Source organism: Akebia trifoliata, chromosome 15, assembly GCF_017979445.1.
Source record: "Akebia trifoliata isolate Shusen 1 chromosome 15, ASM1797944v1, whole genome shotgun sequence".
Classification (NCBI taxonomy): Eukaryota; Viridiplantae; Streptophyta; class Magnoliopsida; order Ranunculales; family Lardizabalaceae; genus Akebia; species Akebia trifoliata.
Window position 1 is genome coordinate 25,060,546 of NC_141389.1, and position 20,744 is coordinate 25,081,289.

At 32.7% G+C, this 20,744-nt stretch overlaps 1 protein-coding gene across 2 annotated transcripts; it reads right to left on the reverse strand.

Annotated features, from left to right (window-relative positions):
• Window positions 1–6,240: 6,240 nt before the first annotated feature.
• LOC147384764 (GATA transcription factor 8-like) lies at window positions 6,241–10,751 on the reverse strand. 2 transcript variants are annotated; one of them, XM_086426057.1, is made up of 4 exons: window positions 10,290–10,751; window positions 9,960–10,134; window positions 8,025–8,273; window positions 6,241–7,371 (listed from the first exon to the last, which is right to left on the reverse strand). In XM_086426057.1, exons 3-4 carry the CDS (start codon window positions 8,265–8,267, stop codon window positions 6,550–6,552), a joined length of 1,065 nt encoding a protein of 354 aa, XP_086282183.1. In that variant the 5' UTR covers window positions 8,268–8,273; window positions 9,960–10,134; window positions 10,290–10,751; the 3' UTR covers window positions 6,241–6,549. The 2 variants fall into 2 exon arrangements, with proteins under 2 accessions (XP_086282183.1, XP_086282184.1); XM_086426058.1 differs by having other exon boundaries at window positions 6,241–7,368; window positions 10,290–10,750.
• Window positions 10,752–20,744: the final 9,993 nt, after the last annotated feature.

A 20,744-nucleotide genomic window follows, 5' to 3' on the forward strand; every position in this document is an offset into this window, starting at 1 on the left:
TAGGACTGGCAATGGGTCAGATAATATCCACTTACCCGACTCATCTTATCTGAGATATTCAGGTAAGAGTGCAAAATTTTTATCTGATTAAGAATTCGGATAAATTTATCCACAATTTTTTTTTATTCAAACATTTTTAGGGTCGAATATAGATATACATCCTATCCAACCGAATATCAGTTTATCCGAATTTAGTACTATAAATTCACAAATATATATATATATATATATATATATATATATATATATATATATATATATATATATAACCTAAAATTAAGGTTTTTTCCATTATCTTCACAATGAGGTATATATATCCGACTTGGATATCCACTTGAACTTTGGGTAAAAGTCGGGTATTGGATATCCTTTTAAAAAGTAGATAAATAATCAGATGTGGATATCCTTAGAATAAGTGGGTAAAAATGGATAACCGGATATAGAGTAGGAGAAGGATATGGAAATAGCTTCATTCGACCTACACCCAATTTTTCTCCCAAAGAAGCCAGCATCTTTGATCATCTTCTCTACGGAACCCATGCATATCTCTCTCATATTCAACCTAAAGCCAAAAAGACTATTTTTTTCCTCGAGCTAATAAACCCTCGATTTTCTCCTAAAAACCCTTTTTATTTTTTATCACCAAAGTCCATCATCTTTAAGATCTTTAAGGGTTTGGAGTTTGATTGTGATCAATACATATTTTTCTACAAATTTAGATATCAATACATTTTTTTTTTCTAGGGCTTTTTTGGTAAAGACTTCCTTAGAGGTCAATTTTGGAGTTGAATACCATTTACTTAATGAATTGGGTACTATCAGATATCCGATAAGTTAATTGGATTCGAATTTGGATATTGATTAATGACTTTCATTGGATTTTACATTCAAATTTGAATACAAAAAAATATATTCGGATATTTCTAAACTCGATTCAATTAATGTCTATTGACAGTCCTGAAGCGGTGCACATTATATAAAGATATGATTATCAATTTGGCTCAATAACTTGGCCCATGGCAAAAAATAAAGTTTAGGACCTTGATCTTGAGCATCTTGTTAGTCAATGTTCTGAGAGCTCTCGGACTTAGTCCAGACGAATTGGGGTGTTTACAATTAGTATCTCGATAACACATATCTAATAGATACTTATCCCGAGGATAAATCCTAACCATTGAAATTTTTATTTAAATAATTGTGATCGTATATTTTTTCCATGAGTCACCAAAACTTGATTCATAATTAAAATTATGAAGAGAATATAAATTTGTTGGATATATGTGGACACAACAAAAGCCAAAAAAGATTTAAATAAAATTACTATAGATATGGTGTGTGAAAGAGGCACCCATTTGTTTAGATTAGCTAGAGAACTACAATTAGAAAACACAAACTGGTTTCCAAACGAACATTAATTTGAATGCCAATGGAATAGGTTCGTGGATCGAATTAAATGTAAATATTTAATTCTAACTTTTTCAAAATAATAATAATAATAATGGCTAAATCCCACACGTGGGACTTTGCCCATGCCCAACCCTGCTGGGGAGGAAGCGAGCACGTGAGTGTGGCTTGATGGGCATTTCCTAGAAGAAATCTTTACCAAAGACGGTTACTTACTTCATGTCTTGTATTTCATCAATATGGGACTAAAAGATCTACACAAAGGTTATAAGAAACCAAAATAGAAATATAGCAAGTAGGGGAGTTTTGGAATGATGTTTTCATTCATCCTTAAAGATGTGAGGACAAATAAAAATATGATAATTGTAGGAGTCCTTTTCTCCATATCATGATCCTAGAGATTGAAGGGACAAAGATCATCAAGATCTGCATGCATAAAGCAAGAGAGCATGATCAAACTCAATGCACCCAAGAGTAGCCAAACTTACTACACTTTTGTGTGGGAAGTTAGGCTATATATCTATATAATAAAACACAACTGAATTGTTACATTTTTGTATTTTTTGAGTTAGAGATAAATGTCACATCATCTACAATTTTATGATTGGACAAATGTCTCATCAACTTACACTACACTGTTACTCTTTTTTTTTAATAATCTCTCTCCAATTTTATTTTTTCCCGCTCTTACCCCCTTAACCCCCAAAGAGGATTCACGTGCATATGGCACAGGGAACTCTAGTAATTATATATGGCCAATATCATCTCTCCCCTTGTCTCTTGAGTTGAGTTTAATCAATCACACTCTCTTTTGAGCATAACTTAAGCAATTATACTCCTCCATTGAGTGTCACTTGACCAATCAAATCAAAGCCTCTATCATTCGTCGAGAGTTTGACTTTCTTCAATAAAGATGCCAACCATTTGGTAATAGGCAAGACTGAACCGATCCGACCAAATTGCAAGGACAAAAATTGACCGAGTCAACTTGGAAAAACACGATACCAAGTTCAACCATTACCTATATAAAAACACATTTCAAGTAGTAGTGACAAGTAAAGGTTAGTGATCATTAGTACAATTAAGAGATCATCTGTTACAATCTTACATGGATTTGTGGGTGAACAATTACCAATTAGGCTATAATGATCTCGTTCATAATTACCACCCAAGTCTATAAAAGAAGGCACACCATGCCATCCAAAGGAGGAGGTCTTGAGCCCAAGCCCATTGTTGACAGCCTTTGTGCCAAATCTCTTTGTGGAAATTTGATTTGTAAAGGACTAGAAATTAACTTCTATTGCACGCGCTCGATGGGCATTTTAGATTTTACCTATAGAGGGGAAAAGAATCATATTGTTTGAGGGGGATTTGATTAGTATGAACCATAGTAACAAAAATCAGCAATTTTTTGAAAAAGTCATTTTTAAAACAGTAAAAAAATGCCACTTTTTCCCATTTTTTTTCACAGGGACAAAATTTTAAACATTTTCTCTCTTTTTAAATGTGGGATTTGATGCGTAATAGAATTTGATATTTCATAAATGTAAAAATATGGGATTTGATGATAATAACTTGATTTTATGAATTTTCATTAGATATATATTTTTTCATAATTTTTAATATATTTTTTTATCTTTTATTTTCATCATTTTTTCCCGTTTTTCTGAAGTTTTCCCTTGCCAATTTAAATCCGTAATCCGACTTTGTGACTATGGTATGAACTGAACTGATTTTTTTGGCTAACCGAGTGCCTGGGCCAGCTTGCGTGCATCACAACTAATCTCGGGGAAGACTACCATAGCAACCCACCGCCATGGTCCCCTAGTTAAATCATGAGAAAAACTCAAGAAGGGAATCGCCCTTACCACTTAGGCAACCCATGGGTGGGTCTGAACTGATTTTCAGTATGGGCTTTGATGATCCAGGTTCAATGGTAACTCTAATCCCAAACCCTTGAGACTTGTCAGCCCATTGACACCCTTAATGAGAGAATCGTGATAATACGACCCTACCCTCTGACAAACACCTCCCTACACCCCCATCACAGAACCGTAGATCAAATGCCTTGGGATGCACAAGAAAAAGATTTATGGTTCTGCATATCCCAAGGCAAATGATCTACGGCTCTATGATGGGGGAGTAGGGGGCATTTGTTACATGGAAACTCATGATTCCTTTTCCATGATACTTATGTTCATTGTTTGTCCAACGTGCCCAGCTGAGATATCTAGCAAAAAAGAATAATACAAACAAATGATCATGTCGTTTTGGTTAGGTCCATTGAATGGGTTGGTTTGGACTATGGACCATTGGAGTGACTCGCGACTATTATTCTTTGGATGGAAAATTTTGCCCATTTATAACGCCGGGTCCATATTCTTATTGGTCTAATGGACCACGCTTGAGCCTATCATGACATGGTCCTGGTCAGGTCCACCGATGAGAGTAGATGAGAAGACAAATAGGGTGGGAAAAGTGGCACCAAAAAAAAAAAAAAAAATTCAACTTAGGAAACCGAAAAATGGGATCCGAAAACTCAGTGGCGCCCTTTCCCTTGCCATCCAATCCATGTGATTGTGGGTGCGCATGCGTGCGTGTGGTCAAAAAAATCATGTCTTGTTGCAGTCCCAAGAAATATGAGCTTAACTTCCTGCATCATTATCGCCTAAATGCTTTTGATGTATTAGTTAGATTCTTCACATGTTTTCCTCCAAACACGGCGAATTATTAGAAACGAACAAAATTCAGCATGTTAGCTTGTCATTATCGCGTCATTAGGTCCAACCCATTGACGGAGGAGTGGGAGGTAAAATCAACCATAGCCCATAGCAATCTCATTGACATGAAATGTAAGTCTACTCTGGAATCAGCCCAAGTAAGACACAACACATATAAATGTCCGTGAGATCTAATTAAGAATTGTGAAAAAAAAAAAGATAAAAAAGAAATAGCAAAGATAACACTATCGCAACAAAACACAATATGCCTACGTTCACGGATCATAACTAGAACAATCACTAGTTTCTCATAAGTTTTATAGCCCTAGTGATTTCTATTTATATAACTGAGAGTTATCAAGACATGTAAAACTCTCCAAAACAAGAACTCCCAGATATTAGGAAACTCTTAAGAAAACATTACATGATTGCCTTTTTTTATCCCTTGCACTCCCGCAGCTTAAATTGTCTAAAAGCTCATACTTGAATAGAAGCTTTATTATGGGTTTGCAAACATGGTAAAAAAATTCTCCAAATTTTTCCAAAAAATTGTAAAATTCTCCGAATAGGGGAGTAGCTGATTAATTTCGTGAATTAATGAATTAATTGAAAACTTATCAATTGATCATGAAATATGGCTACAGTTTTACTCTCTTCACCCTCGAAATTTTATTTTCTTCAACACTCAATTCTTATAAGCAAGATAGGCTTTTTGTTTTTGGGAGGATTGAAGATGATGGATTTTGGTAAGAAACCCAAAAACATCATTTTGTACGTTTCCGAAATTTAACTGATTTTTTAAAAGAAACTTTCCTGAAATTAACCAAATTGAAATCCTGTCAAATAATTACCGAATCCGAACTTTGTTACTATGATTGTGAGTTCTTGGGCTCTTAGCTTTAGAGGGCCTTTTAGAATCTAAGTAGGCGTTTGGATAGGACTCCTTGGCTACTTCTGACTCTTGCGGGGAGTTAGAAGTCGTTTGGATGTGTTTGTATGAACTACTCCCTCGAAGAGTTACTCCGCGCAAGAGTAAGAAATTACTCTTTATGAAGAAGTCAAGAAAACCTATTCTCAAAACTCTTCTTGCGGGGAGTCAAAATCTAACGGTTCGTTTTACCAAAATACCCCTAACTTTATTAATTTTCTATGAAAATATTTCTAATTCATTTGCCCTTAAATCAAACAAAAGAAATATTTATTAATATTAAATTATTTTTTTTTAATTTTGAGTATAATGGATTTAAACACATTATATAATATTTAATATTTAAAATATTATATTTATTATATTAATATTTATTATATTATATTAATATTTATTATATTATATTATATTAATATTTATAGTTAAACACATTATATTAATATTTAATATTTAAAATATTATATTAATATTTATTATATTTATTATATTAATATTTATAGTTAAAATGTCAAAAATAATATAGTTTGAAGGCATATTATGACACTAAAAGACAGTCTGTCAATTTTTTTAAAAAATTTTGAGTATAATGGATTTAAACACATTATATTAATATTTAATATTTAAAATATTATATTATATTATAATAATATTTATTATATTATATTATATTAATATTTATAGTTAAAATGTAAAAAACAATATAGTTTGAAGGCATATTATGACACTAAAAGACAGTCTGTCAATTTTTTTTTTTAAATATTATGTCAAAAACAGTCAGTATGGTTCCCAAACAGACTTCCAGCACAAAAGTACTTCTGCCAGTACTTCATAGAGTTGATTGCCAAACGCCATTTCTGCACAGAATTACTTTTCCAGCTCCTCCATAGAGTACTTCAGCTTCTGTTCTTTGGAAGAGTAGTTCTGCTCCTGGTATCCAAACAGGCCCTAAGTAAATTAATTTGAGGGTGTGCTCCCCTATTTTCATTCAATGGATTAAAGGGTCTGTTTTGATTGATTGGGTTACAAAATTGAACCAATTCTGTTCCTTTGAAATGATTCTATTTTAAAACTTAATTTAGAAAAACTGAACCATTTTTGGACAAAAATTGTATAATGGGCCCAACTAAGGAGCCAAACAAGGTTTAAAAAGTTGAGATCTTGACACCAGAGTAGAAAACACACTAAAAATGCATCAAAACTCAAACCCATATTAGATTTCCTAACAAATTGACACTGCAAAAAGAATTACTAAAAAAAAACAAGAACACAAATTTTAATCCCTACAAGGACCTTAGCATCCTCAAACCTAAATTATGATCCTACCCTTCTTAAGTTTTTCTCTCTTTGTTTCCTTATCTCTACCAAACTAAAATATGGTCTTCTACTACTTCTATCCTTCCCTTCCCCAACCTATTTACAAACAACTAAAGAACAAAGATATATAATTAAACAAAGACTCAACAAATTAAGAAACATTTGTGTTTCTCTTCCTCTCCCTCATATGTAATCAGGCAAATAACTACTCCTTGGAATCAGTTCCGGCAGATTTGCTGTCGTCGTCATCGTTGATACATTCTCAGCTGCTGACATCTTCTGCCCACCATCCTTGATTCTCATCTCGAGAACTTTCTTGTGAGAGCACGAGTGCAACGAAGCGACGAATGTTGGGCTAGCTGCAGGTCGGTATTCGGGGAATAGCCTACCAGATTTGTGACGGACTCCGCAAGCATTGCAAAGGGTCTTCGGACCCATTGGACCTGTTCTCCATTGCGGGGTCTTCGTTATCTCGCAATGTAAACATTTCCTAACTGTGATGGGTTGTTGTAGCAAATCAGATTGAATTGTTCCACTTTGCCGAGGCAACTTCTTTTCCTTCTTTTTCTTCTTATTCTCTTCCGTCACCTCAGGTTTCATTATCTTCTTTGAGGGATGGGATTCGGCAAAATTCTCAAATTCCGAGGTGGTAGAGATTGGCGGGATAGAGTCGGTTATAGAGGAAGGTGAGGAGATGAGTGGGTGCACGGACCGTGGGTTGAAGGTTGCGGGACGTGGGCGCTTGCTCCGAGCACGCCCGGGAATGACGGTCTGGGGGCTGAGTGGTTTCTTGGTCTCAGTCTTTCCCTCGGAACAGGAGCTACTGCTTTCGACTGGGCTTGAAGTCCGGAACTGATGGGTGTCTTTGTTGTTGTTGCTGTTGTTGTTGTTGTTGTTGTTGTTATTGTTTTCATGTAAGTCTTCATCGAGGATGATGCTTCCAGCGGAGAATGAGTCCTCGACAAAGTTCGACAGCCACTCTAGATGTGCAATGTCTTCATTCTGCTAAAAAAGAAAATTTGATCAATCATGCAATCTTGGATCCTAATCCAAGAGCTAGCACTATTTAGTGTTGTCTTGTATGCGTAGTTGCGGGGGTGCAGCCAAATTTGTTAGGGTCACTAAAAATGGAAATAAGCAATATTTTCTTAAAGGGTTTTGTCTATTTTGGGTTTTCTATTTTTTGGGAGATAGATGCTATTAAAAACTCCCGGTTTTATAAATAGAGATCTTTAGGGTTGAAAAATCCAAAGTAAGAAAATAATGATTGTTCTTGTTCTGATCCATGGATGTAGGCACACTGCCAACCACGTAAATCCTTGTTTTGTGTGTGATTTCTGTTTTTTTGTTTTTTTGTTCCTCTTTACTGCTTCGTTGTTTCACAATAAATATATATAACGATGGCTTCTGACTGTCACTATAGGGTTGATACTTTCCCGCATTTTATTGGTGGGAAAAATAATCCCTATAGTGACGGCCAATGGTCGTCACTATAAGCTGATAAACCATCATGGAAGGGTGTTTTGCCACCAATTATAGCGGCCACTTTTGTCGCTATAGGCCTCTCTCTCTTTTTTTTTTTTTGGTAGTGAGCAGTCTCTCAATTTTAATTCGATTTAGTTTGGCAAATTGGAAACTAAATATCTAATATAACTCACCGAAACAGAGAGATCTGTGGGAAGTTCTGAACTGTTATTGGTACTGTTGTTGGAGAACACGGAGGCAGAACCAACCAAAGCATCGGGTGGGTCAGACCAAATGCCTTGGAAACCATTGAAATCTTCTCCAACAACTCCTCCTTCGACATCTTCATTAGGGAAATTGAGTAAATCATCAATATGATCGAAGAAATCCCCAGAGATATCGATGTCCATTTCATTGATGTAGTTTGGCTCAATCATCTTGTCCTGAACAAGATTATATGAAAAAGAAAAAAAAAAGTTATGGAATGTTCTCTCTTTCAATCACATAATAATGAAGATGAGTAGTACTTTTAAGGCTAACTTTCATAATTCAAGAACAACAAATGATCCAACATGCAACATGGTCGAAAGGTGACACCATGGTGTCCCCCGTTTTCTTAGCCAATGTTCTCCACATGTCTAGCACGAATTCCTGTCGGTTCATGCTAGCAATTATGGTTTCTAGATGATAAAATTTTAGATAAATGTCAAAATCGTCCGTAGCCAATTAGAGAAAAAAAAAATCAAATAAAGGTTAATTCTATTCAAAGTCTCTGAGCATTGATACCATGACCCGAGTTCAAAACACGCCTTCACCAACAACTTATAAGCACTAACCCAAACACTTGTAAAAAAATTAACTTTGAAGATTGACTCATGCAGAGAGATTCTTTGGAAATATTGGTTTTTGGAATCTCCAATCAACTAATAATAAAAATCATATATATATATATATATATATATATATATGGACCGAGGGGCCATCTGTCTCCATGGACCACATGTCAACGTCTCGCCCAAATACACCATCGGGTGCCACATGTATACAGAGCATGAAATTTTATGAACTCCAAAAAAAAAAAAAAAAACACAATCGAAAAAAAGAAAAAATTTCACTGTTGTATTTAAATTTTAAATCTAAGAGTTCAATGGCCATTCATTTTAAAACTTAAGATCTAAATCCAAAAATTACTTTTTTTGGGGGGAGGGGGGATTTTTTTTCAAACTCAATCAAGATCACAAACAAGAGGGCTGAGTTGTGATATGGACCAACCGGGTCGTCCACATGGCCCAAATATAGACTTCGTCCCATACTCTACATGATCCCTCGGTCCATGCAACCTTTTTTCTATATATATATATATATATGGAGCTCAACATTAGTGCCTATGGCTCCTATTTTGGGACTACATTTCAATCGTGGGTTCGCCAAGTACATGGTTTAAAATATTGGAATGTACCGATAAGAAACATTAACCTCGAAACATTGAATGTTTCAGGAATGTATTGGGTACGTATTGAAATGTATCAATTTGTATTAAATGTATTGGCCAATACCGAATAAGAATTTTCATTAATCGAAACATTCAATCGATTTATGACATTTTAAACCTTGGCCAAGTATAGAAAACAGATTGGGATAGGGATGTAAACAGGTCATACATGGGGATGATACCAATGTAGCCAAAATCAGAACCTATTATATATATTTTTGGGTCCAATTCTAAAACTAAAATAGACAAATTTCTGTTAAACCCATTTATGGTATAAAAAATATATATATAAAAAAAAATATTAATATAGTATATAATACATTATTAATAAAGTTGATTTCCTTAGCACTTGATTTATTTTTGGGTCCTAGTGGTTCTGGTTCATGTCCAATTACCAAATCCCAATAGATGCCAATAATGACAAAAGGGTATTATGTCATACCCAGGCGCATGTTAGCAATGCTGGTAAATAAGCATGTAGGGTTAGTTTGGTAAATTGACACAAATTTGTGACATCATGTAAGGAAAAAAATGAATTTTGAGAAGGAAATAAAAAACACATTTTTTACATTGATATTCATTGAGAAAAAATGCTAGAAAATGTAAATTACGGGGGAAAAAAAAAAAAAAAGCAAACCTTAGAAATCGAAAATGGCTATTTGCAGGAGTATCACTTCTCTTCTCTTAATGGTAACTAAAACAAACTTTATCTTTCAAAGTTGCAGAAACAGAACAGAGAGAAACAGAGAGGGATGAAAGAAATAAAATGCAGAGCAAAATATCCCACAAAAACCAGAAATTTTCCTGAAATCCTGCAAAACAAGAAATGAGAAAGTGAGTAAGATCAAACACCCAATTATCTAACTTATATTTCAAGAGAAATGCATGCAAGTTCCTCAAATTTTAAGGAAAAAAGGGCTTTTTTATTAACTCTCACAAAATCTCAAAAAAAAAAAAAAGGACGAACCTTTTTTCTTAAATATCGACCCAAAAAAGAAAACCCTTTGAGCTTCTGTGCTCTAAGCCTCCACAAAACCTCACAAAATTTGAATGTGAACCTAACCAGATAGGAAAACAAGGAACAAAGGTTAGAACCCTTTGTTACCCAAACGAAAACAGAGACTCTGAAAGGGGATTTTGGGTTTGGTAGTGTTGGAGAAGAGGATTTAGAAGAACCATAAAAAAGGTGGGGGAGGGGAAGAAAAGGTGAGGAGGATGAGAAGAAGGTTAGGGAGTCTCTCTACTTCTAATGGTAGGTGAAGCTCTTTCTTCACTGCAAGCTGTCTTTTTTTTACTATGCCCACACCTCACTGTCGTGATGTTGAAGCACCAGCAGCATCTCTCTTATGACTCAATCCCAGATTGGGTCCCACATCTCTCTCTCTCTCTCTCTGATTTTTCTTCCTCTTCGATCAAGCAAGTTTAAATCTTTTTCTTTCTTTTTTTTTTTATATAGAAGAGTTACAGAGGAGAGGAGAGAGAACGGAAGAAAACAAAACGGGGTTCTTTCCACTTGGTTTCCGTTTTTTTTAAAGATTCAACTTTTTAGGTAACGCAGCTCTTAGGAAGTAACGCTCATCCAGTACTTCAAGACTTGAGTAACCTTACCTATCTTCATGCCTTATTTCTTGCCACGTGGTTTACATTATTTTCAATTCTTAAATGCTTTTAACGTTACCAAATTATTGTACTTTTATCAAAAATTCCCTTGGAATTTTGAAAACTCTAAAAGAACCTTAATTTATAAAGTTTGTTACCCAACAAACCCCACTTTATCAAGTTTGGTTAATGAACAAATCCTGGAGTGGGATCCACATCATAAATTTCAAATTTATGCAATTAATTTGTAGCTTAACATACCTTAGAGTGGATTCTAACCGCATCAACTTTTGGCATCCAAAAACATGATCTGATGCACATAATTATAAAGGATAAAATTCTAAGAACTTTAAACAAATAATTTTTTAAAAATATATAATTTTCACCATTAAATTTTAGTTTTAAATTTGGGAATTTGATAGACATTCATTTTCAATATCTACAATCAAACTCAAAAATAACTTTTTTTTTAAATATTTTATTTTGAATATGATTTTTCCCATGAAATATAGAAGTCTGTGATGTTGGATTCCTAATCTGATAATCTATGTGGACCAACGATTCTTAGTAAGATTTGAAATTTTATCAAGTCAATCATGATAGTCAAATTCATTATAAAGTAAGGTTTGTATTGGTAACAAACATATAAAGTAAGGAAGTCTTTGTAATAAAATTGCAACAGATTGATCTGTTGGGTAAATTTATTTTTAATAAAACATTTTTTTTTCAGAGAGAGAGCACCACCGTATAATAAAAAATCTATTACAACACCAACTTTTACTAAGAGCACCCCAATATGCGTGCTAATTCTTTGTAAATATCATATGCATTGAGATGCTCTTAGTAAAAGTTGGTGTGGCAATAGAATATCTCAAAAAATAATAATACCTCAACCCTTTAGGGTTGTTGTCTTAGATTAGATTTTCTGGAGAAAAAAAAAAAAATTGACCTGATCAAAGACTTTGAGAATGAATGATCACTAATCTTCCAAATTTAAAATGAGCGATTTTACCATATTGTTAGCGTAACGCTCTCTCAATTATTGAAAAATGGTACATAATGCTACAAAGAATTTTCAATATATATTGTTTATAATCCAATTTTAGAATCTAATGCAACATTTGGTTGGAATGATAAATATAAATGAAATACAATTTGTTTGTTACATTTTTAAGATATGGTTCTTTCCCTTTAGCCTATAGTGATGTTTGTACTTAGGTATATAATATTTATTTGACAGCTATGATTTTCTGATCGACTAAACGAGATTTTAATTCTATATTTTGAAATCAATTCAATGAACTAATAAAGCCAAATCAGATTTTGGATTTTGGAAATCAATTTTTGTAATTTGATTCAAACAATCCAAAATCATGTTAGAATATGAAATCAAAATTTGAGATTCCACACCAAAACCACTCCAAAAGTCAACACAATCAAATTGTTAGTCATGATCATTGTAATCATCAAAATATTATTTTTATTCATAAAAAATAATTTTCTTTTATCTCATATTAAGGTTATTCTAAAAGGGTCGAAGTCATGGAAAAAACACATTGAAGTCTTCATCACTATTACTAAGTTTCTATGGGATTGTGTAACATGTTTTTTTTATAGACTAATAGAAATCAAGTGTAAAGTCTTCTTTTTCTTGTTTTTTACTCTCAAAATTCCTCCATAAATATCTAAGTAAGAAGACAATGTAATACTTGACCTTCCTACCTAAAGCCAAATTAATTATATATATGTACAACTTGATTGCTTATATCTTTAGTCATAACTTTTTCCTAATTAATATAATATAATAAGGTATTTTCAAACCCGAAAAATGTTACAATCATGAACAATTTATTAGGTACCATGGAACAAATTTGATTCCCTCCTTTCAATTTTATCTTAACTTAAATCGTCTTTTAACTCAAATGTCTTCATAATTGCTTTTATTACCTCAATTCATATTTTTTGGTCTTTATTTGTTCTTTCAAATCTTCAATTTTTGGAAAAGGAAAAAAAAAAAAACATAATAGTAAAGATAACATAATTGTACAAAATGTAAGGATTTACATGATTCGACAGCGTGCTTACATCCACGAAACAGAGCACGAACAATCACTATTTTTTCAGAAGTTGTATAGCCGTAGAAAATCTCTATTTATATAACCGAGAATTAGCAAAATATGTAAAACTCCCCCTCAAATAGAAAATCCTTAAGAAAATATTACACGTATCCCTTAAAAACTTCGGTCTAGGGGCACCTCCCCCCACACCTCTGGGAGGGTACGTTGCCCCTTCACCCCCACCTGTCCCCCGCAGCTTTACTTAGCGCAACAGAACACAAGACATGTACACAACACAACTTCCATAATTTTTTAATTGAAATTTCTATTAATTTTAATTCCAAATAACAGTACCATCCCAATCAAATTTTCATATTTTAGCACCTATTGAAACTACTTTAAAGTTTAAACTGACAAAATTGAAATTGTAATACCACACAAAGCATAAAATATAGTTTTGAATCCAGTTTTTTTTATCCATATTATCAATCTTTAGGCTTTCTTATTACATATAATATATTGTAACAAATATGAATCCTTAACTTCATCACAAGAGGATAGCAAGAATCAAGCCAATCTTTTCTCCCTGACAAAGTCGAATTTTACCAATCAACCATACCCACATTTTATTCATTTTTCGATACATAAATATATGTCCCTACATATATTATATATCACGTCAGTATCATATTTGCGGTGGCACATACTATGCTTCCAATGATTCTAGTTATTATTCTTTTTTATTGATTAGTAAAACATGATATTTTCCTCTAATTTTAGAGATGATTGAAATCTTCTTTATATAACTTGATGTATCAAGGAATAATATTTTAAGTTACAATGAATACTTCTTTACATTGGTTTACTTAATATTGAATTGACCCATTTTTTATTTAAAATTATTTAAAATTTCCTGAAAAATTACTTGGTGCCCCCAACATGGACATGGTTTTTAAATTTCAAAACTTCAAAGTTAAAAAAAAAAAAAAAAAAGTGGGTTAAATTCAATTAACTTTGGAAGGGCAAAATATAATAAAAGAAATTTGAAAAAAAAAAAAAAGCAATAAATAAAAAAGAAAATTTTTAAAAGGAAAATAAAGTAACCTCACACGGAAAGGTTGCTTTGGTTTGAACCAAAAATGATGGGGTTGGAATTCTTTTTTAACTAACTTGAGGTGTACTCTTTGTATCAATCCCTTCTATGAGACTCTCTCTCTCATGTAAATTTGAAAGTTTTTTATTCTACTTTTAAATTATAAAGGCTTATACTTCATGCTTTCTTTCACTTTTAACTATCTTGGACTACACTCCTACTCTCTTTCTCTCATTATCATCACCATCTTCATCTTCCAACTATATATTTTTATAATTATGTCCCGATTCCTCCTATCTTTCGTGATTGGAACATATTTATATATATTTTTACTATCTCAATTTACGTTCTTTCTTTCTTATATAATCGTTAACTTGCATATCCCCTGTATTTGGGTCGTAGTCAATCTTCATTGAATGTGAACAAATCGAATCAATCAACTTTGCCTTTTATTTGTTGTATTTTAAAACTATCCCTACATTTCTTGATCTTCTCTCTTTAAAGTAGAATAGTAAATCTTGTTTTTCTTATTTTTATAACTGTGAGATGCAATGATGACTCATGAGGCCAAGGTCCAACTACCTTGACTTGATGGAATTTTGAGATGATTCAATTTATAATTTACAAACTTCGAAGATTGGATTTACTAAATTCTCGAAAACTCATCCAATGGAAAAGAAATAGTGATTCATAGCTAAATGTAAACTTTTTTTTCGAGTTATCATTTTATCTACATGAGATATTAGTGTATAAATATACATATTATTATTATGCATCACATGTGTAATCCCTAATCTCTATTATGTGCACAAATTATTTTTTTAAAATAATATATAAATGATTTTGTTTATTAATAATTTTAATATATATTTTATTGACTCAATTAAGTTGAGATGATTTGTATTTACTTATTTGCCCTTAATTACAATGAGAAATGATTAAAAGAAAGAAACCGACAAGAAATTAATCAGCCAAACATCATCAATGTCATCATTGTGGACTTTTTACCTTTTTTGGTTTTTGTTTTTTTATCTTCCTCATAAGGAATGATGATTGGAGTCTGAGATTGCGTAATTGCCCTGACGAATGCATTCTAACGATCAAGTCAGTCTCAAATTTGATATAGTATAGGAGTTTATCAATCAAGATTGTATACATTTGTCTTCTTTCTTTACTTTTTTTTTTTTTTAAAGATTTTCATGTCCCCGACTTAATCACACAGCATCCTGATTATACTGTTACGGAAAAGATCTTTTCAACCGATCAAGATTGATAAACTATAAAGATCAAAATAGAGAAATAAAGAACATAAAGAGATTTACATTGTTCGACAGAATTACCTACGTTCACGGGTAGCGTTGATAATTCTTTATTAATTAAACTGAGAAATTACAATACAATTTTTAGGGTTTCTAACCTTGGAATATATATATATATATGGCATCCTAGGGCAAACACATGCATTTTTTATTACTCGGGGGGCCTGTCGGCCCCTACACCCAAGTTAAAACCATAAACTGATACATAGCACTCTCGAGATTCTGACATGTAACGACCTACGAATTTTATTTATTGTCAATTCTACATAAATGTTACATGTCAGTTTGATGTTACAATTAGCTTGTAGGTTATGTCAATCTCTACTTAGAATTAGATCGTATGCAAACACAAAAGATGTGCTCATGATGACTCTTTTTACTTGGAGAATATACACAACGTCAATTCACACTTAGGATCCAATTTATATTTGTGGTCCTAAATTGTTGCATCCAGTAATCGATCACCAATCATACAAATAAGTCGATTACGATTCTAGTTTGATCAAGATTCAGTTAGTCAACATGGGTCCCACATTTGATATGATTTTTTTCTCTCTCCTCAATATATATAGTTCTTGTCTCAATGATAAGTTTTATACACTTTTAAATATTACCTATAACTTGATATCTTCTAAAAGTTGATTAGGATTTCATTTCGTCCCTTAGAAGAGAAGAAAACAATGGTTGTGGTTTATCATTCTCCAAACTGAAACCTATCCTTTAGAATATTTTATTTATTATATTATTATTATAAAACATGGGTTTTATTAACATGTGCCTTAAGGGCATGCGTTAAAGTGCAATAAATACACCTAAAATTAAAAATTTTAAATAAAAATACCCTTAAAAAATCATTTTTTTATCTAAATATCCCTGTATACTTATTCTCAAAGTGTATTTATTGCACTTTAACATGTGCCCTAAGGGCACATGTTAACAAGACCCAAAACATAGATTGAGTTGGACGTGTTGGGACAAAAAAAAAAAAAAATTCTACCGACACATAATATTATCATCCATGCCATGGGCAACCCCAAATGGGCACGTGGCATATATTTTTTTTTAATCTAAGTCCCACGTGGCACTTTGTTGTTCGTTCACTTTAAGTATCAAAATTGAACTTAATGATACTGTTAGCCTCAAGTATATGTCTTCCCTAGGAAACTAGTATCCAGGTCTGGATTCGGGTAATTATTTGAGGGATCAATTCGTTTATTTTGGATAAATTCAAATATATTTTATAAAATAATGTAATTTATTTTTTAGTAAATTACATTTTTACCCCTAATAATTTGGCATAATTTTATGTCGACCCCTAACATTTTGACTTTTGACAATTGCATTTACCTCCCCTATAATTATCTAATAGATTCATTTACGCCTTTCTGTTTACTTGCCCTCAACCAAATAATTAAAAAAATAATTTTTTTTATTTTTAAAAGACTTTTTTAATTTTTTTAAAATATTATTCTTTTTTATAAATAAAAGAGTTTACTTGTGAATGCTTAGATGGGAATATTTTTATAATTTTAAAATTTAATACTGTAAAATAACATCTACGCCATCAATGAAAGCGAAGGTAATTGCAATTGTCAAAATGTGAGGGTCCTCATGGAATTATGCAAAACCACAAAAGGTCAAATGTCAAGGTGTTTTGATTTTCTTAATTGCCAGAATCAATTATTTTCAATCTTCCTAAAATCACTATCTTATTTTTTGAGACTCGGGTGCCGAAGAAAATCAAAATTTGAATTAATTTATAAATAATTTATTAATCTAAATTTTATTTTATTTTATTTTTTGGTGTTGTAGGGATATCACACCTTTGTAAGATGGGACTAATCTTACGATCGCACGTCACAACCCTAACATGGTTTCTCAACTGCAAAAAAGGACGTCAAGACGTCATCTAATTTCGAACATTCGATCAGAGGGAACAAACCCATGTGTTATTTTCATAGAACATGAAATTTAATAAATTCCCAAAAATTTTGTTGACTAAATTACCCTCATAAAATTTCATTCATTTTAAAATACATATGAGTATTCTAGTAAATTCCAAATATAGCAATGAAATTCGCAAAAACCATAATTGCCGTCGGCAGTTTTCAGGAGATGATCCTCAAGATTTAGAACACAAATCTCGAAACCATACAACGGTCCAGATCTTTGAAATACAACACTACAGTGTATTTAGTTGTACCGTAATATTTTACAGCGACATATGATGAGGCGTAAAAAGCGGTGATTACGTGCGAGTATGTACGTGTGGGTCCCACACACATGTTGTAGAGTCGGTAGATGGTAGGCGACACGTAGCAAAATAGTCCATACTCCACCGGCAAAAAAAGGAGACAGCTGGCAGCACATGGGCACGTGACTTTCGGTTCTGTATTTCAACTCGAAACAGCGAATATTTTGTATGTTTAGATATTCCACTCTCTATCACTGACCCATGGATTCAAGAATCTTTAGATCTCTAAAGTAGAAGTAAACCATGAGGACCACTGACTTAATGTGTATTTGTGGACCCCAACTATGTATATTTAGAAACCACTTGTTACAAAATTATTATTTTACACACAAGTATTTGTATAATATAATACCTTAAAGGTACATGATGTGATCTTTGACCATTTATTATGAGAGCTAATATTGCCACACCAATTCTTATATAAATCACAAAAAAAAAAAAATTGTTTAGTAAAAATTGGTGTGGCAATAACAACTCTCTTTATTAAATATGGGAAGTAAATCAATGTTTTAAGTAAGAATTAGATCATAAAGAATTGGATACCTTGACTTTCATTTTCACCCTTATCACGAGCATTTGTATGGTATAGTATTACATTGTATTTTTTGACAATGGTTGCTCTTAGAAGTATATTCAACCCTGAGGGGTTGGCTCAATGGCGATTTCGGATCGATAAGCTATTAATGCTTGTAGGTTGTGAGTTCGATGCTGAATATGAGCATTAATTTCTCAGGGGCCACCTGTTACCTGTTGTATGTGATGTGTGGGCGTTGCATGTGTCCCAGGACTGGTTTTTGGACAAGACCATGGTCTATAGATAGGGCAAAAGTTTAGATACAGTCCCGATTCGCTATCTAAAGGGATACTTGGTTATAAAAAAAATTAAAATAATAAGTCTTAGTAGTTACTCATTTTCTCTATATTTATGATACATGTCTTGATTGTTAGGTGATTGGATAGTTATGTTTAATCTTGTTAGATAGACCATTTAATGGATTCAATATGCTCACTGTGCTAAAATTGATATTAAACCATCTGATAGAGATTCATCATATATCTGTTCGTGCAACCAAAACATGGAGTTAAGATACTTCCTATCTGGAGGATTCTGACTCAAAATTTCCATCCTCGTTCTTTAAATTTCAATTTTTTTAACAATAACGTCCAACCATAATTTTTGTATATCATGGCTGTGCTTATGGATACACGATGGTTTTTATTCACTTTATATCTTTACAAATCCACCTAGTATTAATAAGAACTAGATTTTAATTTAATTGTAATTCGTTTATGTTATAAAATTCATCGATCTTATGCAATGTAGTTTAAATAGTTAATTAAAAGAACTTTAATTACTAAATTACCCTAGTTAAGTACCTTATGCATCAACATTTACATATGAACATCTAAATTATTCTCGCACAAATTACAAATGACAAACCTAAAATTCACGTACGAAATTTTTCATCTGAAAATGCTGAACTAATTGTCCTGGACACTGCACTCGCGCTTGAAATTCTGCAAACATCGAAGTGTCTCTAGAACAATAGATTTTTTTTCTTTCTTTGTATCTCGAGGAAAATCTATGGTTCTGAAGACCTTACGATGTCAGAGCAATGTTAAGTGCAATCAGCTTAGGACGACTCTTTCCTTCAATCCTAGATCTTGTGATCCTTTATCCCATTTTCGAAATAAGTTTTTTTTTTTTTTTTCCGATACTGAGGCCTCGCTCGAGGCTTGGGGTTGACATTCTTTCATGTGATATATAGATTATTTTAGTGTGAATCTCGAGGTGAATTGTATATAGTTCAAATATATTTCCACTCTTTACCCCCACAATTGGCTTATTTGAGCAATTATTGTACGAAATTGGTATTCCTCATTTCCATTGTAACATATAGTGAGTGTACCAAGAAGTTCCATATAAATGAGGGTACAAGATTAGGCCTTGCACCCATAAAATGTCGGAGAGGCCTACATCCCATCCCGTACAATTAAATCTCAAGGCCTAAAATGGCCCATAAATCATGACAGTATCGAGTACATGTATCTGTAGTGGGCCACATCACTAGATGTAGTTAAGTGGCCCAAAAGGCGTATCAAACACATTAATATTTTGCTCTAATTTATAAGATAAGTGGGCCCAGGGATATGTGAGCATCTGATGTTGTCCATTCTTATAATATGGACTATAGTCCCAGGCCCGCCCACCATCTATGATTAGTAACTTACATTACTGCCATAGTTATCAATAAAGAAAAGCTAATATACTCTCGTAACCTATAATAGTAAACAACATACAACGTTCTCATTCACTGATCAAAGAGAGAAATCTACCCTAACATCAAGCACCAATAAATCTAAGGTCTTACTTTTAAGAGCACTCAAAATTGGTATATCGCGAAGTAACGAATCATGATTAAGAATCCTAATCATTCTTTCTCTAACGGTAAGTTTGATCACAAAAGAACGAAAACGAAAGCACGGAAAGCATATCTGGCGTGTCGGTGTCGGCACCGACACGTTTACTCAGTGCAACTGGATGCTAAACTCTTACACAACTACTTAGTTATTCTATCACACTTTCTGCCACGTGGCTGTCGGCTGTCCTTGAGAGTACCCAATCAAATCGACCGACTACGTCTAACGGTTTCCTTTGCTCTCCAAATTATCGACCGTTGCGAATATAAAAATATATACTTTTTTAAAATTTAAAATGGACTAAAAATATTATTTTATCTCAATTTCTTTTAATAAAGAAAATGGATTATTGGTTTTATTATGTAGACCATACCACCATGTGACCTGTTGTGCCATGCACTTAATTACCACATGTGGTGTTCATGTGTAAACATTGGGTGCCGGGTCAATTTTGAGTTGGTTCATGTGTACCTAGAATCAAAATCATTATAACTTTCAGTTTTTTTTTTTTTTTTTTTTTTTTAAATTTAATTAAATTAATTTTTTATTTTATTTCGATTCTAAAATAAATGGAATTGAAATCGAAATCACAAAAATTGTGAAGGGTTCATATCATAGGATTCAGATGATGACACATGTTGCATATGGATTTGTATATGTTCTAAATCAAGACGAGTTG